The sequence below is a fragment of the Scyliorhinus canicula genome, chromosome 9 (genome assembly GCF_902713615.1).
Source record: "Scyliorhinus canicula chromosome 9, sScyCan1.1, whole genome shotgun sequence".
In the NCBI taxonomy this organism is placed as follows: domain Eukaryota; kingdom Metazoa; phylum Chordata; class Chondrichthyes; order Carcharhiniformes; family Scyliorhinidae; genus Scyliorhinus; species Scyliorhinus canicula.
Genome location: NC_052154.1, coordinates 151,730,336 through 151,754,300, shown reverse-complemented (window position 1 = coordinate 151,754,300; position 23,965 = coordinate 151,730,336). Strand labels below are relative to the sequence as shown.

General features: G+C 46.5%; 1 protein-coding gene across 1 annotated transcript in view; it reads left to right on the top strand.

Annotated features, from left to right (window-relative positions):
- LOC119970944 (ovochymase-2) overlaps positions 1-23,965 on the top strand; it is a 126,763-nt gene that overhangs the window by 40,262 nt on the left and 62,536 nt on the right. The window contains exons 6-12 of the mRNA XM_038806055.1: positions 539-634; positions 1,750-1,901; positions 3,475-3,670; positions 10,080-10,112; positions 13,119-13,215; positions 15,072-15,205; positions 20,467-20,607. Coding sequence (XP_038661983.1) covers positions 539-634; positions 1,750-1,901; positions 3,475-3,670; positions 10,080-10,112; positions 13,119-13,215; positions 15,072-15,205; positions 20,467-20,607 — 849 coding nt within the window. The remainder of the gene's footprint in view (positions 1-538; positions 635-1,749; positions 1,902-3,474; positions 3,671-10,079; positions 10,113-13,118; positions 13,216-15,071; positions 15,206-20,466; positions 20,608-23,965) is intronic.

Below are 23,965 nucleotides of genomic sequence, written 5' to 3'. Positions count from 1 at the left end.
GTCTGCAGGCCTATCCTTTAAAAATACCACACTTGGCTGTCACTGTGTCAAAATCCTGGAACTCCCTTCCTCACAGCACTGTGGGTGGACTGCAGTGGTTAGGGAAAGTGGACCATCACCACTTTATCAAGAACAATTAGGGATGCGCAGTAAATGCTAGCAGCGACACTCAGCTTCCATGAAGAATCAAGAAAAAAATCCAGTGTGACCTCTAGAGTTTGTGCTCAGGTTTCTAAAGTGGGACTTTAACCCATGATCTGACTAAGAGCAGAGAATACCAACAATTCTACACCTTAAGCAAAACTAACCACCCTTTATAATGTGGGGAAGGGTGAAGTTCACCTACACCCACCAGACATGGGTCCCTTGCTGGGTTTTGATTGGGTATTTAGGGTTGGAGCTGCAGTCTCTGTTTGTTGGGGGCTATCTGGAGTGAGACCCGAGACACGTCACTCTGTTTCTAAGATAGAACAAGCAGCGACGTATCTTTATCTACGACTGAGAGACAGTGACAACCTGTTGTATCCTTCCATCACAGGTAAAAGTATCTATCCAGCCTGTCTTCCTAATGAAGATGATACCTTCGATACAGGAACCATTTGCACCACTGCTGGCTGGGGGCGGCTCTCTGAGGGTAAGTGTTGCAGCAAAAAAGACATCTGACTGGAATTTAGCTCAATAAATCCCCGGCAGAGGTTCCCTGAAAAGGCCTATTAGATTGGGATCCTAATGTACCCCATCCTGACCTCGTATCAAAGTATCTACGGTGGCCTGTAAGGAACAGTATCTTCACTCACTCCCCAAACGTGGCCATTGATGTCAGAGTAAGGCCAAGGAGTCCTCACCATGGCAGTTTGTGAATCGAATTCCATTAATTCAATAAACCACCAAAAATAAGCTTAATGGTGACCATGAAACCACTGGATTATCATAAAAACCCAACTGGTTTATAAATGTGTTTTAGGAAAGGAAACCTATCATCCTTGCCTGGTCTGTGCCCATATGTCACTCCAGGTCCATGGCAATGTGGTTGGTATTTGCTGCCTGCTGAAACCTAGCAAGTCATGAAGGCAGCTCACCATCATCATCTCAATGGTGATTAGGGATGGACAATAAATAAATACATTTTCCAGTGATGGTCATATACCATGAATGAATAAATAAAGGAAGACTCTCTCTGGTAGGTAGTCCTGAGATCTCAGACTTTAAAGAGTCCTGGTGCATGGTGTACCCTTGCGGTCACCACTGCTTGACCAGATTGGCTGTTGTGGGGCGCTAAATGTATTGTATGTGTCATTTACATACTTATCCTTAACTGCCCTTGCATAGGGCAGCACGGTAGCACAAGTGGATAGCACTGTGGCTTCGCAGCGCCAGGGTCCCAGGTTCGATTCCCCGCTGGGTTACTGTCTGTGCGGAGTCTGCACGTTCTCCCCATGTCTGCGTGGGTTTCCTCCGGGTGCTCCGGTTTCCTCCCACAGTCCAAAGACGCGCAGCTCACGTGGATTGGCCATGATAAATTGCCCTTAGTGACCAAAAAAAGATTTGGAGGGGTAATTGGGTTACGGGGATAGGGTGGATGTGAGGGTTTGGGTGGGTCGGTGCAGACTCGATGGGCCGAATACCCTCCCTCTGTACTGTATGTTCTATTTGTTCCTTTCACTCCAGTTGAAGCCTAACCAATGGTTTAAATTCAGATTGCTGTTGCTGCCTAGTTTTAAGGAAGGATTATCTTTACGTTTCCTCAAGGTGGAAGATTACCAAACACCTTACATGAGGTTGAGCTTCCCATCCTTGATTTCAAGACCTGCTTAAAGGCAATGCAATCAGTAATAAAGCGATTCAAAGGGGAAACCCTCATGTGTGCTGGGTTCCCTGACGGAAGAAAGGATGCATGTCAGGTAAGGGATAGAATTAGCAAAAAGTCGTGCCTTTCTTTGGTACCTTTTACTACTTAAGGCATCCCAACACACTTAAGGCACTTTACAGCCAAAGACCTTTCTCATTACAGCACGGTAGCATTGTGGATAGCACAATTGCTTCACAGCTCCAGGTTCCCAGGTTCGATTCCAGCTTGGGTCACTGTCTGTGTGGAGTCTGCACATCCTCCCCGTGTGTGCGTGGGTTTCCTCCGGGTGCTCTGGTTTCCTCCTACAGTCCAAAGATGTGCAGGTTAGGTGGATTGGCCATGATAAATTGCCCTTTGTGTTGGGTGGGGTTACTGGGTTATGGGGATAAGGTGGAGGTGTTGACCTTGGGTAGGGTGCTCTTTCCAAGAGCCGTTGCATACTCGATGGGCCTAATGGCCCCCTTCTGCGCTGTAAATTCTATAAAAATTCTATGATAATCTAAAATAGCCAAATTCCTTGTTGGTTCCTCAAGCTCCCACACCAGAAACCCTTGTATACACTCCAGGGATTCATCCTCAACAGCATGAGGGCTAATTAGGTTTACCCAGTAAATTGAAGTCACCCATTATTACCGTATTATGTATGCTACATGCAGTTCTCATTAATGGACTGATCTCATTCCTTATTAACAGGACTACCCCACCTCCCTTTCCCTTTGCTAAACCTTTCTAAATGGCAAACATGCGTGAATATTTGGTTCCCAATCTTGTTCACCCTGCAAAGTCTCTATAATGGCAACTAAATCAGACCCATTTGTGCCGACAAATCTTCTACCTTGTTGTGAATGCTGCATGCACTCAGATAGAGTGCCCTTAACTGTGTCTTTTAAACATTATCCTGCATTCTGATCCTATTTGATGCCTGTCTTCACTTTATCTACCTTCTAATTTTGGTTACTTGTGGTGATTTGGCCCTGGCTCTGGCTTCACACCTCTTGTGAAACATCATTTGCACTATTATCCAAAATGGGAAACTGGTTACCGAGTAAGATTGACTCAGGAGACTACTGCACTACATGGTGGTCATCCATTCCCACTCTGCTCCTAACCTGCGGTGTCACCAACCTAACTACGCTATCTGTGTAGTTCTCTGCTTTGCAGTGAATCCAGCCACCACTCAAGTTCTGAAACGTGGAGCTCAAGCTGCTGCAACCAGTGACACTTTCTGTGGATGTGTTTGTCTCGGACACATGGTGCAACCGTGTCTTCCCACATTCAAATGGATGCACATTCCATCAACCAAGCTGCCTGTCATACCTTAATTTTTTCAAACTATTCACTATAAATAGAATAACTTACCAGTTACTCATCAATCAGCTTTACCCTTTGTACCAAAGTCAGAAACAAATACTGGAGGCGGACAAAGGTAGATCTAGCTGCTGCTGACTACCGCGGAGTCCTCTTTTCACCTGACCTTCTCGGCGCTGCTGACTGCCTCCAGGTCTTCCTTTTGTCCACGGCAGCTAATTTGCACACGTAAATCTCCCACAAACACCAATGTGACAATGACTGGATAATTTATTTCAGTGATGTTGGTTGTGTGATTCTTACATTTACTTTTGGAGGGTGATTCAGGAGGTCCCCTGATGTGTCGCGGTGAAGGCGGTGCCTGGACTGTGAGTGGAGTAACATCGTGGGGGATGGGTTGTGGCCGCAGCTGGAAGGACAACAACATCAAATCGCCAAATAAAAGAGGGACACCTGGCATCTTCACGAAAGTCAAAGCTTTGAAATCGTGGATTCAGAAAACCATGAGCAATGGTACAGAAAGAGTTTAACCTGCCATTACTGTGCAATTGGATATATGTTTGACATGGAAGAACACGGAGAAAGGAGAGGCGTGTGGGATCAGAGTAGAAGGGCTTGCATGGTCTACCTTCGTGAATCTGCAATTAGTGTCTGTCTACTTCTGCCTTTGATTGACTGGTCTCTAAGTTCTGTAATTCCTTCCTTGAAACTCTCCAGCCCTGATTTTTGGGTCCCCCCACGGAAAATTGGGTGACTTAACAAAACATCCATTGACTTTCGGTGGTGGGACTGGAAAATGCAGGCCTCTATCTCTCTACCTCTCTTTGGGTGGCATGGTGGCACAATAGTTAGCACTGCTGCTGAGCAGTGCCACGGATCCAGTTTTGATTCCGGCCTTGGGTGACTGTGTGGAGTTTGTACATTCTTTCTGTTTCCTCCAGGTTTTCTGGTTTCCTCCCACAGTCCAAACATGTGCAGGTTTGGCAGAATGCCCCTACATTGCCCCTTATTGTTCCAAAGGATATGTGAGGTTCTGAGGCTAGGGCGGGGGGGGCGGGGGGGGGGGGGCAGGGCGGGTCTAGGCAAGGTGCTCTTTTGGAGCACCACTGCAGACTCAATGGGCTGAATGGCACTCTTCTGCATTGTAGGGATTCTACCTCCATTATGTGATCTATAAATCTTTAGACCATTTGTTAAAATATTGCCTTATATGGCTCAGTGTCCAAATTGGTCTGGTAACAGTCCAGTAAAGCACCTTGAGACTTTTTACAGGTGTTATATAAAGGCAAGCTGTTGTTGTGTGTAACACTAATCTAGTGGTTCTTTGGTCTTTGAAAGCAGACCAAGCAGGCCAGCAGCACGGTTCAATTCCCGTACCAGCCTCCCCGGACAGGCGCCGGAATGTGGCGACTAGGGGCTTTTCACAGTAACTTCATTGAAGCCTACTCGTGACAATAAGCGATTTTCATTCATTTCATTTCATGCTCCTTGTGCGCGATGTGGGAGCTCAGGGACACGTCCACTGTCCCTGGCTCTTTCACGTGCAGGAAGTGTGTCCAGCTGCAGCTCCTGTTAGACCGCTTGACAGCTCTGAAGCTGCGGATGGACTCATTTTGGAGCATCCGCGATGCTGAGGATGTCGTGGATAGCACGTTTAGCGAGTTGGTCACACCGCAGGTGAAAGTTACTGAGGGAGATAGAAAATGGGTGACCAAAAGACAGAACAAGAGTAGGGTAGGAAGTGCAGGTGTCCCCTGCAGTCATCTCCCTGCAAAACAGATATACTGCTTTGGATACCGTTGAGGGAGATGGCTCACCAGGGGAAAGCAGCAGCAGCCAGGTTCATGGCACCGTGGAATTGGTGCCATGGAATCGGCATTGGAACCGGTTCTGGGGGAGGTGGGACCAGTACAAACCGGACGGTCTGCACCTGGGCAAGACTGGAACCGATGTCCTGGGGGGAGGTGTTTGCTTGTGCTGTTGGGGAGGGTTTAAACTAATGTGGCAGGGGAATGGGAGCCGATGTAGGAAATCGGAAGGAAGTAAAACGGGGCCAGAAACAAAAAGCAGTAAGGGGGAAAGTGTAAGGCAGAGAAGCCACAGTCAAAAATCAAAAAGGGCCACAGTACAGGGTACAGTGACTGAGGAGAGTGTGAAAAGGGAGGTGGCCAATGCAGGATTGAGGGTGTTGTACCTAAATGCGGGGAGTATGCGAAACAAGGTAAATGAGCTTGTTGCGCACATTGAAATTGGCCGGTACGATGTTCTGGGCATCACAGAGACGTGGCTGCAAGGGGATCAGGGCTGGGATCTAAATATCCAAGGATATATGTCCTATCGAAAGGACAGGCAGATGGGCAAAGGGGGCGGGGTTGCATTGTTAGTAAGGAACAAAGTTAAATCAATAGCAAGGAGTGATATAGGATCAGAAGGCATAGAATCTCTGTGGGTAGAGTTGAGGAATTGCAAAGGTAAAAAGACCCTGATGAGAGTTATGTACTCTACGACCTAGCAGTAGTCAGGATGTTGGGCAGAAAATAAATCAGGAGATAGAAAAGGCATGTAAAAAAGGCAATATTACAATAATCATGGGGGACTTCAATATGCAGGTGGACTGGGAAAATCAGGTTGGTAGATCCCAATTACAATATACATTAATGATCCCAAGAAATGGAATTTGTGGAATGTCTAAGAGATGGTTTTTTGGAACAGCTTGTGATAGAGCCTACTAGGGAACAGGCAATTCTGGATTTGGTGATGTGTAATGAGGCAGACTTGATTAGGGAACCTAAGGTGAAGGAACCCTTAGGGAGCAGTGACCACAATATGATAGAATTTACCCTGCAGTTTGAGAGGGAGAAGCTGCAATCAGATGTAACGGTATTACAATTAAATAAGGGTAACTACAACAACATAAGGGAGGCGCTGGCCAGAGTTGATTGGAAAAGGAGCCTAGCAAGGAAGACAGTGGAACAGCAATGGCAGGAGTTTTTGGGGGTTATTGGGGAGGTACAACAGAAATTCATCCCAAGGAGGAGGAAACATGCTAAGGGGAAGACAAGACATCCATGGCTGACGAGGGATGTCAAGGACAGCATCAAGGTGAAAGAAAAAGCATACAAAGTGGCAAGGATTAGTGGGAAATCAGAGGATTGGGAAGCCTTTAAAAGCAAGCAAAGGACAACCAAAAAGGCAATAAGGGGGGAGAAGATGAAATATGAGTGCAAGCTAGCTAGTAATATAAAGGAAGATAGGAAGAGATTTTTTCAATATATAAAAGGTAAGAGAGGCAAAAATAGACATTGGACCACTAGAAAATGTGGCTGGAGAAGTAATAATAGGAAACAAAGATTTCCAGAAGGCCTTTGACAAGGTGCCGCATAGGAGACTGTTAAATAAGTTAAGAGCTCATGGTGTTCAGGGTAAGATCCAGGCATGGATAGAGGATTGGCTGACTGGCAGAAGGCAAAGAGTGGGATAAAGGGGTCTTTTTCAGGATGGCAGCTGGTGACTAGTGGTGTGCCTCAGAGGTCTGTGCTGGGACCACAACTTTTTACAATATACATTAATAATCTGGAAGAAGGTACTGAAGGCACTGTTGCTAAGTTTGCAGATGATACAAATATCAGGTAGAGGGCCAGGTAGTATTGAGGAAGCAAGGGGGCTGCAGAAGGATTTGAACAGGCTAGGAGAGTGGGCAATGAAGTGGCACATGAAATACAATATAGAAAAGTGTGAGGTTATGCACTTTGGAAGGAGGAATTTAGGCATGGACTATTTTCTAAATGGGGAAATGCTTTGGAAAGCAGACTTGGAGTCCTTGTTCACAATTCTCTTAAGGTTAATGTGCAAGTCGGCAATTAAGAAGGCAAATACTATGTTCGCATTCATGTCAAGAGGGCTAGAATACAAGACCCGGGATGTACCTCTGAGGCTGTATAAGGCTCTGGTCAGACCCCGTGAGCAGTTTTGGGCCCCATATCTAAGGAAGGATGTACTGGCCTTGGAAAGGTTCTGGCAGAGGAGGTTCACAAGAATGATCCCTGGAATGAAGAATTTGTCGTATGAGGAATGTTTGAGTACTCTGGGCCTGTACTCGGAGTTTAGTAGGATGAGAGTGGATCTTATTGAAACTTACAAGATTCTGCGAGGCCTGGATAGAGTGGACATGGAGAGGATGTTTCCACTTTTAGGAAAAACTAGAACCAGAGGACACCATCTCAGACTAAAGGTACGTTCCTTTAAAACAGAGATGAGGAGGAATTTCTTCAGCCAGAGGGTGGTGAATCTATGGAACTCTTTGCCGCAGAAGGCTGTGGAGGCCAATTCACTGAGTATCTTTAAGACAGAGATAGATAGGTTCTTGATTAGTAAGGGGATCAGGGGTTATGGGGAGAAGGCGGGAGAATGGGGATGAGAAAATATCAGCCATGATTGAATTGTGGAGCAGACTCAATGGGCCAAGTGGCCTAATTCTGCTCCTATGTCTTATTGTCATATGAGAGAGCAGGAATTGAATTTTCAGGATGGCAGGTACTTGGAATACATACCTGCCAGCTCCAGCAGCTCCAAGCTTTATTAAACTCTAACAAGCATTGATTGGCATAAGGCAGGACTTCTGCCCCTCAGTTGGGATGAAGTCCCACCTTCGAGAGCTGCTGCCCAATCAGATTGGCCATCGCTCTCCAGTTCATCTAGGCAAAGCGGTGCAGTGACTGGTAGAGGCACTGCTCAAAGCTATCTGGTACTAAGTCCTTTGATCGGGTGAAAAAAGTAAGTCAGGGTAGGGAGGGTAGAGAAGGCCAGGGGTGGGAGGGAGGGGGGGCATGAAGAGGGCGATCCGGGTCTCAGGAGATAATCCAGGGGTGGAGGGAGAGTGGGAGAGAGGTCCAAGGTCACCGGGCCTTAAGGGAAGGTGTCCCAGTGAGAAGGGGGCCAGAAATCTTCATTTCCATCTTTACCCCCCTTGAGCTGTCATTGCCCACCAGTCTGAATATTAAGGTTGTGGGAGAATGGCCTTAATTAGCTGTTAAGTGGCCACTCAGAGGCCTTAATTTGGCCAAAGGCGGGCTTCCTATCTGAGACCCTTCCCGCACCAGTGTAAAATCATGACCAGGTCGAGGCAGGCAGGAACCCCGGTGGGTATCCTGTCTATGCAATTTCATGGTCCCTGCCCGCCTCAGACGTGGCAGGTGGGGGGGGTGTAGACTTTTAAAACTCTCACCCATATGTTACGGAGGTCTCGTGGCACATTGGTCATGTCCCTATTTCCAGAGCCAGCAGCTCTGGGTTCAAATCTTTACCAGTACTTATTGGCCATGGAAGTTGATACCATGGCGAAACAGGGCGATTATCAATGTTTAAATCCGGGGGCGGCACACGGCACAGTGGTTAGCACTGCTGCCTCCGGTGCTGAGGACCTGGTTTCGAATCCCGGCCTTGGGTCACTGTCAGTGTGGAGTTTGCACATTCTCCCCGTGTCTGTGTGGGTTTCACCCCAACAACCCAAAGATGTACAGGTTAGGTGGATTGGCCACAATAAATTGCCCCTCAAGTGGAAAAAAATAATTGGGAACTCTAAATTAAAAAAAAAAATTAAAAGTTTAGATTCTTCTGATACTTCCCAAGACAGGTAGTAAGAGTGGGAGAGTTGCCTGGTCAGTCATCTGTAGAAGTTGATGGTAAACTACTGCAGTACCTTGCCAAACATACCCGGGACAAAAATCTGATAATTGTACAATATAAAATCAAGTAAGTTAATACTAAACCTTTATAAATTACTCGTTAGTCCTCAGCAGGAATGTTGTGGTCAATTTTAGTCACTTTAGAAAGAATATTAAAGCATTGGAGAGGGAGCATAGGAGATTTATTATGGGACAAGGGATGAGGGACTTGAATTATGCGGAGAAACTTTCACAACCTCAGGATGTGCCCCCCCCCCCCCCCCCCCCACCCCACAAATGTTTTACAGCCAATGAAATACCTTTGAAGTGCAGTGACTGACATAATGTGGGCAAACATCAATTTGTGTCCATCTCGAAAGGTCAATAGTGAGTCTTTTGTTTTCCCCCCACTAGTCCAACAGCCCCATGATCGATTTTAATATTTAAATAGCCTTTTCAAAAATAATTCCAGTGTTGTTTTTGAAAACCGTTTTCAAGTGACTAAAGTGGGTCTTGACGTCACATTCTCCAGATTATTAATCCAGTATCTATTTCCGTTTTGTGGTATATAACTTGACTAAAATAAACTGTCTGGTCCACCAAAGCAATTTTATCCTTTTTCCACCAGACAATTGAGCACAAGCATCAGAAGATCCTAACTCATGAGATCCTAACCATCACTTGCCATTTACTCTTAGATAATGGTAGCTGGTAATGGAGGGTGGCTGTGCCAGAGGTATTGGGATAGGAATGGGTGTGGGGCTGGTGTTTAGGGTGGGGGTACCCAATCTGTCCATGGCTGACAGGGTCGTCCATTCTCTTGGTGCCTCCCCAGTTTCATCACCACCACATTCCTCCGCCACAGGAGCCTTCTCCTCTTTGCTAGAATTTCCATACTTGCCCCACCCTCTGCTGAATCTATTTACAGCCCACCCACTCCCTCTTAGACCTATCTTTTGTTTCTTTTCTTGAACCATTACCACTCCCTTTTGTGTCACACTATTATCCCTTTTCTCATTTAATCTCTCCTATCACAGACTTCCCCTTTGTTCTTTCATCCTTTCCCCCCCCCCCAGTTCTGAGGAAAATAATTCACCCTGAAGCTTCCTATCTCCATCGATGCTGCCTGACCTGCAACATAAGTCCAATATTTTCTGATTTTATTGCAATAAGAATCATGTTACTCTCAACCATTGTCTGTTTAAATTCCGGTAATGTTACAGAGCAATTATAATATATGTATATTTTTTAAATTGCAGAATTAAAAGGATACAGCAGATCCATTTCACCTGGTATGTGAAGACATCAATTTCCTAATAAAGAATAAAATCTGAAACTCCCTCTATGTAGTCGTCCACCTTGACATCTTTCTCTGTCACCCTTTAAAGCACTTAATAATAATAATTGCTTATTGTCACAAGTAGGTTTCAATGAAGTTACTGTGAAAAGCTCCTAGTCGCCACATTCCAGCGCCTGTTCGGGGAGGTTGGTACGGGAATTGAACCCGCGCTGCTGGTCTTGTTCTGCATTACAAGCCAGCTGTTTAGCCCACTGTGCTAAACTTCTTAAAACCTACTTCTTTAACCAATCTTTTGATCACCTGATCTAATAGCTCCTTATGTGGTTCTGTCAGATGTTGTTTGACATTGCTTCTGTGAAGTCCCGTTGGATGTTTTTTCCCGACCAGAGGAAATAATTTCTCTCCATCTACCTGATCAAATCCTTTAATCACCTCAATCAGATTACCCCTTAACCTTCTAAACTCATAGGAACATCAGAAACAGGAGCAGGAGTTGACCATTCGCCTGCTCCACCATTCATTATAATCATGGGTGATCATCCATGTCAACTCTACTTTCTTGCCCATTTCCCACTTGAGGGGACTTTTGTGAGGGGCCACAAAGAGTCCACACCGATATGTGGAGAACAAGGGCCTACCTTTCAGGTGTTATTCAACAGAGGCCTTAAGCACTTTTAATCAAAAAACAAAATTTATTCTATGAATTTAGTTAACATTTTTATAAACACACACAATAAGCATTTTATCAACTACAAATGTAAATACCCCACACCGCTATAGTACTATATATAATCCTTAATAAATTTCCCCCTTAAACTGTTCCAATTAAAAAACAAGATTCCATGAACCAGAAACCCCTTTTTTTTAACAAACCATTTTTATTTAGGTATTTTTGGCATAACAAACAACCACAGTACAAAAAAACAATAGAGTACAAAGAACAGTAATGAAAAAAAACAGCCGCCGACATCAGTCCTTCCAAGGACCGCCTATTAAACCCCCTACTCTATGCTACCCTAGCCCCCCCCCCCCCTCCCCCCCCTGCTGACGATTAATTCTCCACCAAGAAGTCAATGAATGGCAGAAAACCCTTTTCAAAGGCGTGGTCCAGCACACAGCACTCAAGACCTGGTTTAGATGCCCTTGTGTCCTTTCCAAAAGAGCAGGTTTGAATTTCTTACAGAAAACATTTATTTCTTTTCAAGTTATCAAGTAATCTGAAAACAGCTTTTAAAATGCAGAGAGAGAGAGACAGGACAAACCTTCTATGTCTGAATCCAGCAGCCATATGTGAAAACGAAAGCAAAAACTCAAGAGCCACACATCAGCCCCAAACCAAAGTGAAAGTAAAACTCAGAGCCACAGCCCAGCTCCACCCACACAATGACATCACTGAAGCCATGTGATAAGACAAAACATTTCTTAAAGGGAAACTCCCATGACACATCACTACCCTGGAAGACCCGTGCGGGATATAACAGGGACACAGGCCTATTCTGTGCAACTTGTCCTCATAATGTTTATACGTTTGATTCAAATAGCCCAGAACTGTGTTATGTATCACCTACTGAGTTATAATAAGACACAGCATAATCACAGGAGCTTGTATGCAATCCTGGACATATTTGCAATCATATTTTGTAATTGCTGTAGAGATGAGTGCACAGAGGGTTAATTGAATACTTTGAACTCACCCGTTATTTTCAATACATGTATAGAAGCTCTTTGGTAACTCCAAAGTATGATGGTTAGAATACCTGGCTACAGGACAGTTAAACGTTGTCTGACAAAGATACGAGGATTCTGGTGGATGTGAACCCAGAATACCAAGCCAGGGCTCTGGTCTTCATTCAATGTGCTTGTCTGAAGTGGGTCTCAAACTGTAACCCTCTGATGGAGGGGCAAGATTTCTACCTGAGCGGTAAAGGGACTGGAGACAGTGTTCATACTCATAGTTGATTGTTTGAGCTGGAGTGAGAAAACGAAATTAACCCTTCATAACTGAAGAGTTTCAGAGCCATTGCGGTTCATTTTATTTATTTATTTTTTTTTTTAAATGTTGTTTATAAATTACGTGTACCCAATTCATTTTTTTCCAATTAAGGGGCAATTTAACGTGTTCAATTCACCTACCTTGCACATCTTTGGGTTGTGGGGGCGAAACCCACGTAAACACGGGGAGAATGTGCAAACTCCACACAGACAGTGACCCAGAGCCGGGATTGAGCCTATTACCTCGGCACAGTGAGGCAACAGAGCTAACCCACTGCGCCACCATGCTGCCCGAGGTTCATTTTAAAGTGTACTCATAGTGGTACTGTAGGAAACATGGCAACCAATTGGCTCTCAGTCAGATCACAGACAGCACGTGACCAGAGAATTTATTTTTCTGGATGTTGGTTGAGATATGAATATCGGCCCCAGGGCACTGGGCAGAATTAGAACATAGAACATAGAACAATACAGCACAGAACAGGCCCTTCGGCCCTCGATGTTGTGCCGAGCAACATTTTCCTGCTCTTCTACAAACCAACATTGTAGGATCTTTTGTATCCACCTGAGGGGGGCAAACGGGGCCCTCGGTTTAACATCTCATCATCTCATCCAAAAGACAGCACCTTTGACAGTGCAGTGCTCCATTGGCACTCCACTAGAAGTGTCAACCTAGATTGTAGGCTCAGGTTTGTGGAGTTGACAGGCAGCACGGTACCACTGACTCATGGTGTGGAGGTCCCAGGTTCGATCCCGGCTCTGGGTCACTGTCCGTGTGGAGTTTGCACATTCTCCCCTTGTCTGCAGGGCTTCCATCCCCACAACCCAAAGATGTGCAGGTGGATTGGCTACGCTAAATTGCCCCTTAATTGGGGAAAAAAATGAATTTGGTACTCTAAATTTTTTTTAAAGAAAGAGGTAAATGTGCAACTCATTGAGCAATGGTTGAAATCAGCAAGCTGTCAATACTTAAATTATTGCATGATGCCCATTATGTTTCTTGCAGAGGCAGTGAACTGCAGTGCAAATGATGGGGCACTGATCGCCGTAGAAGGTCGTCTAGACTACCCAGAAAGTCCACGTCAATACTATGAAAACAATGAGTAAGTACACGTCTCGAGGTTCCAATCTATTCAGAAATCACAGTATCCAACCACACTTAGAGAAAGGCAGCAGAAGAGCACACAATTCCAAAATCCCCAAAATGCTAATCCAGCAGGCTTCCCTGTCTTCATGTGTCATTCCAAATTGGCAAGTTGTGTGACAGGCATCAGTTTGCAATAGTTCAACACCAGGACTTTCTTTCCTGGTCCGCTGAAGTCTGTGTATTGCAGGCACACCTACAGTGATGTTAGGGAGGGAGTTCCAGGAATTTTACCTTTGGTGACAGTGAAGGAATGGCCGATTTAGTTTCAAGTCAGGATGGTGTGTGGTTTGGAGGAGAACTTGCAGGCGGTAGTGCTCTTTCACCTTTTTACCTTAACTTACCTTTATTTACACTTGTCCCCGCCTGGCAGTAAAGAAAGATCCAAATATTCACACAGAGGTGTAGATCTGCCGACTCACCCTCTTCCTGCACAAATAATCAACTGATTAAGGATAAGAGGAGGCTTAATAGAAGTTATTAAAATTATGACATACTCTTTGTTGGGAAAGGCTGTTCAGTAATGTCGCTTGAAGGGTAGAGGACCAGAGGACACCTATTGAAAGTGATTGGCAAATGAATCAAAGGCGACATGAGGAAAACATTTTTTCTGCAGCGTGTGATTAGGATTTGAAATGCACTGCCTGTGGAGTTGGTGGAGCCAGACTCAACCATGACTTTCAAAATGTAATTGGATATGCACTTGAAGGGAAAGGAAACTTGCAGAGCTGTGGGGACAGGACAGGGGAGTGGGCCTAGCTAAACTGTTCTTGCAGCGATCTGGCATGGGCTCATTGGGCTGAATGTTCTCCTTCTGTGCTGTAACCATTCAATGAGTCTATAATTTTCTGACTGACGAGGGGTCAACAACAGAGCGGGGAGGTAACTTAAAAGAAATGTCTTTAGTCAAGTGTTTTCACAGGGTGTGTTTGACACTCAGGTGAGCAGGCTGGAGGGGTCTATGGTCTACTGTTCCTATTTCTTATGTTCTTATGAGGACAGTGGGATTAGTTTGGGATTTTTCTAGCAAAGCGATGAGACATAATGGGTCAAATGGCCTCCTTCTGTGCAACAGAAACTCTCTGATGGTTCACCTCTGTAATTTGTTTATTTAAAATAAATGGGTTACCTCCTCCCTCAAAACACTGTCGAGAGAACTTTGTGTTGTGTCCAAATCACAGCATTAATTTCAATGGGTGGGATTTTCCGACTCTGCGACCAACAGGATCTTCCGATCCAGCCCAAGTTGACCTCTCACAGCAGTTTCCCCGGTGGCAGGGCGGGAGAGACACGCAATAGCTCAAAGGCTTTGGCAGTACCGGAAGCTCTCACTGATGGGCAATGGCTTGCCGCATCCGCTGCGGGGAAACCCACCGCGGGGTAGTCCGGAAAATCCCTGCCAATGTCTCAGCCTTTAACATTAATGAACAACTGAATTCAATCTGCGGACATTTCATCACTGCCTGATCTCAGCAATAGGTGCACCACTGTTTGGTCTCAAGTTTTGCCATGGTAGCAATACTGGCTAGATAACACAGTGGAAAGTTGAAGAGAGTTTTTTCACACTGAGCTGATATGACCTGTAATGTGCTGCCCGAAAGGGTGGTGGATGTAGGTTCAATAGTAACTTATAAAAGGGAATTGGATGAATATTTGCATGGGAAAATAATTGTCGGACTGTGGGATAAGAGTAGGCAGGAATTAGATTTATTGGCTCAATGGGGCAAATAGTGTTGTAAGATTCTATAATCCTAAACATTCTTTGAAACTTTGGGCTGTCTTACTTTGAGGAACATTTCTCTTTTTCTAAATCAGATTTTGCCAGTGGACTATCTCTGTCCCGGAAGGAAAGCACATTTTACTGGAATTTATACAGTTCGATATAGAAACCGGAATCTTCTGTGGAAATGACTATCTCTCTGTGTACGACGAGCAAGATAAGCTTATCGGTGAGCGATGCCTTGAATAATTCCATGCAAACTTTATAACAGATTAACTCAGTGAATCTAATATTTAATCATAAATATCAAGCCAGCAAATCTAATTCTATGGTTTGCAAAGTGCAGCAGTTTGCTGTGATAATTTGAACAATTTGTTCTGTTTCAAATCTGCACCTGGCCATGGAATAGCAATCTGCTTTCAGTGGTAACACCGGTCTGGTGATCATGCATCGGCTGCCTGATTTGTTTCTGCAGTGTTCATTTGCTATCTACCCATTTTTGCCTTCTCCAATTTCAGTCTCTTGAGGATGCCTCAATTTTAATTGTGAAGTCACACGGGATCAAAGGTGAGCTGGCAGAACTGGCTCGGTCATAGAAGACAGAAGGTAGCAGTGGAAGGGTGCTTTTCTGAATGGAAGGTTGTGACTAGTGATGTTGCACAGGGATCAGTGTTGGGACCTTTACTGTTTGTCGTATATATAAATGATTTGGAGGAAAATGTAACTGGTCTAATTAGTAAATTTGCAGACGACACAAAGGTTAGTGGGCCCACTATCAGTGGATAGAGCAGGATTGGTTGGAGACTTGGGCTGAGAAATGGCAGATGGAGTTTAATCTGGACAAATGTGAGGTAATGCATTTTGGAAGGCCTAATACAGGTGGAAATTATACAGTAAATGGCAGAACCCTCAAGAGATTGACAGGCAGAGAGATCTAGACGTACAGGTCCACAGATCACTGAAAGTGGCAATGCAGGTGGATAAGGTAGCCAAGAAGGCATACAGCATTCTTGCCTTCATTGGCCAGGGCATTGAGTGTAAAAATTAGCAAGACATGCTGCAGGAGTACAGAACCTTTAGATAGGCCACATTTGGAATCTTGCGTACATTTCAGGACGCCTCACTACCAGGAGGATATGGAGGCTCTGGAGAGGATACAGAAGAGGTTTACCAGGATGTTGCCTGGTCTGGAGGGTATCAGCTATGAGGAGAGGTTCGAAAAACTCAGATTGTTTTCACTTAACACGGAGGTTGAGGGGCGACCTGATAGAATTTACAAAATTATGAGTGGCATGGAGAGTGTGGATAATCAGAAACTTTTTCCTTGGGAAGAAGTTGTAGCCACCTGGGTTGGCCACTTCCTCACACAAAATGGAAGAACGCAAAGATTTCAGGGTAAAATGGACATTGGCAAAGAAACCAGCAGTCTGCAGAATCCCCTGTATTCTAGCTGCCACAGAAACCCGACAGAATTGTAACTAACAAGCTGCGCATATTAATGAAGCGATTTACGGTGATTCCCAGGCACAATGGACACAACAGTTAAACATTCTATGGAAGGCCAGACATTCCGGCGCCAGTAGAGTCTAAGACAAAGGACACCAATAAGGTGTGAGGAACCGCCCGCGGATCGAGGCACAGCCTGTTATTGGGGAAATTCAAATCAATCGATTGGGAAGAGACCCAATCGATTGCAGGTTTATAGAGAGTCCGCCCAGAAGGATGCAAAGCCTCTGGGACCTATAAAAGTCAGGTCCCAGGACTGATTCGCTCTCTTGACCAGCTGCTCTTAGCCGGCCCACCCAGCAGAACATCTTAGCAGCTCTCTAAGAACCTTGAGAAGGAGAGGCCTGGTCAGCAGCCACCATCAAGTAAGTGTCATACAACGCACGCTACGAGAGTAGATACCCCTGACCCCTTTAGTCCACACCGACTGGAAGCCTGCGGATCCAGGACAAAGCAAGAGGCCATTGTTCCCTGATCCGGCAGTTCCCTTAATCCAGATAAGTATTGGCCTGTTAGTGGTAGGATTAGCCTAGTCTTGTAGTTTCATATGCATAAGTAGTAGATAACTATTATAATAAACGTGTCTTGTTTGAACTTACTAACTGGTGTATTGAGTTATTGGTCTGAACTTGAACCTGAAACTTGTGGCGGTATCTTAACGATACCTGACGACTCTAGAGCTAAGGAATAAAACAGAGCCAAACTGAGTGTAAAGCACACTCATCCAGAACGAGCAACAAAGTCAATTGCTTGGGACATAGGTTTAAGGTGCGAGGGGCAAAAATTTGGAGGAGATGTGCGAGGCAGGTTTTTATACAGAAAGCGGTGAATGCCTGGAACTCACTGCCGAGGATGTGTTGAAAGGAGGTACGATAGCAATGTTTAAGAGGCATCTTGGCAAACATGTTTAAGATGGGAATAGACGGATACGGACCCAGGAAGTACAGAAGGTTTTAGTTTAAACAGGCATCATGATCAGCACAGGCTTGGAGGGCCGAAGGGCCAGTTCCTCTTCTGTACTGTTCTTTGTTCTGCTGCCGAGACCCTTGTTCAGCTGCCTAGACCCTGAGCACTGGTGTCTCCTCCACCCTTCCCGTGCCAACCCTGTATTATAATTGACAGGAAAACCATTCCTGGCAATGGTCACCCGCCGTGCTTACCTCTTCCCCACCCATTCCTGCTTGGATTTCCAGCATGTGGTGAATGTATTACTGCTACCATTCACCATTGTGTTGCATTACACTATTGTATTATGTTGATGCCCTTGTGGGCTCTGCCTATGGCTCCGCCCCCTCGGGGGAGGTATATAGATCTGCAGCCTGTAGGCAGCACTCAGTACAGAGCAGTCGCAGGCAGGCACAGATCTAGCTTATTAAAACCACTGTTCACTTCTACTCATCGTCTCTTGTGAATTGATGATCGAATCAATTTAATCAGCTAAGATATCGCTATGGAAGCTGCCCTCAAACCTGATCAACTGGAACTCGACCCACAGGCAGCTAAAGCCAAAGGAATCTTTTTGCACTGGCTCCGCTGCTTTGAGGCCTACCTCGCCGCCTCCTCCTTGCCCTCCGTCACCGAGGCACAGAAGCTAAGTCTCCTCCATGCACGGGTGAGCCACCGAATCTCTGTATTAATTGAGGAAGGACCACGTACACAGACGCAGTCGCGATCTTGAAAAGACTTTACGTGAGGCCGGTGAACGAAGTGTTCGCGCGGCATCTCCTCACCACTTGTCGTCAACACTCTGGGGAATCGCTGGAGGAATACCTACGCGACCTGAGGGCACTCGCTCGAAACTGCAATTACAGGGATATCATGGCCTCGCAGCACATGGAACTCGCCATCCGGGACACCTATGTGGCTGGAGTCCGGTCCAAATATGTCAGACAGCGCCTGCTCGAAAAGGGCGCCTCGACCCAGAAGAGACGGTAATACTATCCACCTCATTAGAAGTAGCTTTCCCCTCCGATCACACGAGTCCCACGTGGTCACCCGACCTGAGGGTGTCCCAGGCCTGTGCCGTGCGGCTGCCCACCCAACCCGGGGCACCGCCCTGCTATTTCTGCGGCCAGAACCAGCACCTCAGGCAGCGTTGCCCGGCCCAGAACGCGACATGCAGTGACTGCGGCAAGAAAGGACATTTTGCCAGAGTCTGCTTGCCTGACTCAAAGCCCCTAAGTCGCAGGCCCGAATCACAGACTCACAGGCCCGCAGACACCGCAGCTTGGCTGCGTGCCTGCTGGTACCGCCCCCTTCCTCGGGCCACCATCATCTGCCTCGGGCCACCATCTTTAACTCTGCCCGAAACGTGCGACTCATGGGGGTCGCCATCTTGGCCGCCATCTTCAACCCAGCCCCCCATGTGTAACTCATGACGCGACATGCCGCACGACATGTGCGAACTACAGGGGCCGCCATCTTGGCCGCCATCTTCAACGCCACCCGATACGTGAGACCGATGGTGGCCGCCATCTTGGGACTATGGCTCCGCACCCTCGGGGGAGGTATATAGATCAGCAGCCTGTTGGCGGCACTCAGTGCAGAGCAGTCGCAGGCAGGCACAGATCTAGCTGATTAAATCCACTGTTCACTTCTACTCATCGTCTCGTGTGAATTGATGGTCGCATCACAGCATTGACAATTAAACTGTATTAAAATGACATGGGCTTCACAATGCTGAACTTTAACCCTTTTAGATCCCTTCCTTCCTTCGCCCCAGTTAAAATCAGTGCTCTGAATTGTGATTAAATCCCTCTCGCTTGGCAATGTGAAATAATTGATCGTGAATCAACGGTGGAAATGAAAACTGCAGGCATTGCTGATTCGCTGTCGTTCAGTTTGCTCCACCTCTCAAGGCAGATACCTGAATCCTGTGGATTATAATCTAGAAATCAAAAGTCTTGCATTTATCTAGCACTTTTCATGACCTCAGGATCTCCCAGAACACTTTGCACCCTTGCATCCAGTTAATTATTTTTGAAGTGCAGCCATTGTTGTAATTTCAGGAACACACCAGCTAATTTCAGCACAGCAGGATCACAGATAAAGCAATATGCAAATGACCAGAAAATCTGCTTTTGTGATGTTGATTAAGGGAGAAATATTGGGCGGGATTCTCCGACCCCCCCACTGGGTCGGAGAATCCCCCCACCACCTTGATGGCGGTGCCGTATTCTCCGGCGCCGATTTTCGGTCATGGGCGGGATTCACGCTATGCCGCTGGGGCCGTTGGCAGTGTCCCGTCCCCCCCCCTCCCCCAGCAATTCTCCGGGCCCTGGTGGGCCGAGCGGCTTCCCATTTTTGGCCAGTCCCGCCAGCATGGATTGGACATGGTCCCACACGACGGGACCTGGCAGGTAAATTGGTTGGTGCGGTCCACGGTGAGGCGCGGGGGAATCAGGGCCCACTGATCTGCGGGCGGGCCTGTGCCATCGGGGCAGCTCTTCCTTCCGTGCCGGCCCCTGTAGGGCTCCGCCATGGCCGACACGGAGAAGACCCCCTCATGCGCACATGCCAGAATACGCCGGCTGGTCTGAGCAAGCACGGAGCCACGCTGGCGGTTCTGCGCATGCGCTAACTCGCTCAGTTCCTTTGGCGCCGGCTGGCGCGGTGCCAACCCCTTCGGTGCCGGCCTAGCCCCCGGAAGTGCGAGAATTCCGCTACTTCCGGTTGGTCCGACGCTGGAGTGGTTTATGCCGTTTTTGACGCTGGCGTCGGGCCATCGTGCCGATTGCGGAGAATCCCGCCCATTGAGGTCACTGGGGAGATATCCACGATTCCATTTCAGAATATTGGTTTGGGATCTTTTATGCCCAACTGAGAGGGCAGATTGGGCCTTGATTTAATGATACCTGAAAGCCAATCTGAAAGGGCAACACTTTCTTAGCACTGTGCCGGGAGAATCAGAGAGAAATGTCCAATCTTTGGATATGTGAATATTTACGCTGATTATCTGTATTAATCAATGCATTCTCTTGCCAGGTACATTCTGTGGCACAATTCCTCCCTCACCACTTGTGATCAGCACCAAGAGTGTGACACTGAAATTTACATCTGATTTTAATCAACTTGGAACTGGGTTCTCGGTTCAATATAAACCAGTGGAGCCTGGCACATTGAGAGGTACTTTTCATTAATCTATGTGAAATCCATTTCGATCATTGATAATGATTAAAAATTCTTTCATGGGATGTGTGGTATTTTTAAAGTATAGGCTTGCAGGCCGCGAAGGTACAAACAGGAGGTTTATTGGAAAGGTGTTTTCTCACTGGCTGTGAGAAGAGACTGGCCATTAGCATGCCCAAACTACCAATGACATCATCGATGCATCACATGTTCAAATTCTTAAAGTGACCTTGGGCACGAATTACCAACCGTATCCCGCCGGAATTGAGGCGGGATGTGGCCAACAGACCAAGGCAGGCCAGCAGCACGGTTCAATTCCCGTGCCAACCTCTCCAAACAGGCGCCGGAATGTGGCGACTAGGGGCTTTTCACAGTAACTTCATTGAAGCCTACTCGTGACAATAAGCAATTTTCATTTTTCATTCCTTCAATGTGGCTGGATTAAAATCCTCGAATTCTCTTCTGATCAACAGTGTGGGTGTATCTACACCACGTGGACTGCAGAGGCACGAGAAAGCAGCTCAGCATCACCTTTTGAAGGGTAATTAGCCATCAGCAACAAATGCTGACAATGTCCTCATCCTGTTGTGTATATCGAATATCGATATACTTCCAAGTCAGAATGGTTTGTGACTTGGAGGGAACATGGAAGTGATGGTGTTCCCATGCGTCTTCTGCCCTACGTGGTAGTGCTCGAGATTTTGGAAGGTGCTCTTGTAAGGCCTTCAACCTGGCCTGCCTCTACTTGCTATCAATGACTCACAAGTATTTGGATATTGTTCCACTAAATCTGACACACCTATGTTAATAGCACGATGCAATAGTACATACAATACTGTTTACTTAGTAGTCCTGTGAGCTGGAGTTTGACGCACTGCTGAAGTTTCTGTGTGTGTCTTCGGAGTGGCTAAGCAAACCACTCTATCCACTGCAGCAATAATTTCGTCATCTACTTTGACTTTGTGCCAAATAAGGTAATATCTGTTTTTAGCTCAATTAATTGGTTCTCAATTACATCAGTGCCTTTTTAACTTGTCTTTATGTCCGTGGCCTCACACAAAGCCATGTTGAAATATTAAAGCCAGCCTGACTCTGTTTTGTTGTCTCTTACACTGTTATCAATCCCCAGGCTGGTACAGACAGATATCTTTATTTCCTCTAACGGCCACAAAAAAGGGTCTATCTTTCTCGCAGTTTCATTCATTTTGCAGACATTGTTCATTCTGGCAAGGCCGTGTTTTGACTAAATTATCCATCTTGCCTTGCACCCAAAACACAATTCTTGCAAGTGCTCCGGTCAGGGTACTGTTGTCGTTGATGTTGGCTGCTGCCACCTTGAGACAAACAGGGCCACCAAGCAACTGGTCTATATTCATTAATATAAAATAAGAACAGTTACATGGTTAAAAGGTGATTAGTACACTTTTTAAAAGTAAATAATACATCAGCTTACATAATCGGAGGAGCCTTCATGAGTTGCTGCAGTGCATCTTGTAGATAGTAGACACTGCTGCCACTGTGCGTCAGTGGTGGAGAGAACAGTGGCGGAGAGAGTGAATCTTTAGGTTGGTGAAAGGTATGCCTTTGTCCTAGATCATTTAAAAAAAATGTTTTAATTGGGTTTATCGAACATATTATATTTACAGGTGTACATGGAAAAGAAAAGTAAAATACTGAGAAGATATTATACACAAGATAAAAGCAACAACGTTATATAGTTAGCAAAATCGCATGCTCAACCAGTAAAGGGAAACATGTTGTGGGGAGGGACTATATACATGAAATGAAAATGAAATGAAAATCGCTTATTGTCACGAGTAGGCTTCAGTGAAGTTACTGTGAAAAGCCCCTAGTCGCCACATTCCGGCACCTATCCGGGGAGGCTGGTACGGGAATCGAACCGTGCTGCTGGCCTGCTTGGTCTGCTTTCAAAGCCAGCGATTTAGCCGAGTGAGCTAAACCAGCCCCTGTTAAACCAATACATCGAGGTATTGGAGAGACAGTGCAGTATATCTGTGAGGCGGCCTGATGTTGCTGCTTGCTTCTCCCGGTTGGCCCTCGCTGCCGCTGTGGTTATGCGTTCACCTCTGCTTCGACCGTTCGTCATTTCTTCCTCCTGTGTTTTCATACTTTCTGTTGCTGTGTTTGCCGTGGTTGTTGTTGTTTCCTGTGACCTCCTTCCAGTTTGTGTCCCCCCCCCTTCACCGGCTCCCCTTTATTGTTCTTTGCTTTCTCTCTATCATTCTTCCCCCCCCCCCCCCCCCCCCCCCCCCCCCACCTTGCAGGGGGGCCCTGCAGTTCGCCTTTCCTTTTCTTGAGTTTAGCTATCCTCCCTATGAATAGATATGGCTGGTCTGATACCCCGAAGACCGCCACTTTCGGGCATGGCTCCACCCTCACCCCCACCACTTTGGACATTGCCTCAAAGAAGGCTGTCCAGTACTCCACAAGTTTGGGGCAAGGCCGGAACATGTGGGCGTGGTTGGCCGGCCTGTTCGCCACCATTCACATCTGTCCTCCACCTTTGGGAAGAACCTACTCATTCAGGTTCTTGTTAAGTGGGCCCTATGTACCACTTTTAGTTGCTGAGCCTCGCACACGTGGAGGGGGAGCTGACCCTGTGCAGTGTTTCACTCCAGAGTCCCCACCCTATTTCGATCCCCAGGTCTTCCTCCCATTTCCTTCTTGTTGCATCCAGTATGGTGTCGGCCCTTTCTACCAGTCGTTCATACATGTCGCTACAGTTCCCTTTATCTAGGATGTTCGCGTCAAGTAGCTCCTCTAGTAATGGCTGTCGTGGTGGTCGTGGGTACGTCCTTGTCCACCTTCGTAGGAAGTTTTTAAGTTGTAGGTACGTTAGTTCGTTACCCTTAGCTAGTTGAAATCTCTTTGTCAGTTTATCCAGCGTTGTGGCCCTGCCGTCAGTGTATAGGTCCCTAACTGTCAGTGTCCCCCCGTCCTGTCTCCACTTTTCAAAGGTGCGTCAGTGAGCGCTGGTGCGAACCTATGGTTATTGCAGATGGGCGCCTTGTCCGACATTTTGGTCAGGCCGAATTGCTACTGTGGTTGGTTCCAGGTCTGGAAGGTGGCTACCACCACTGGGCTGCTGGAGTGTTTTTTGGATGGGGATAGGAATGCGGCTGTGGCAAGGGCCCGGAGGGAGGTCCCCTTGCAGGAGGCCTCCTCCGCGCGCACCCACTCAGTTTCTGGCTCCTTGATCCATCACCTTACCTGTTCGGCTGTCGCCGCCCAGTGACAGAATTGGCCCTTCTTTACTTCCTCTGTCAGACTGGTCAGGTTCCATTTGTGGATCCTCTTCCAGGCATGAGCAATTTGGATCCCCAGGTTGCGGAAT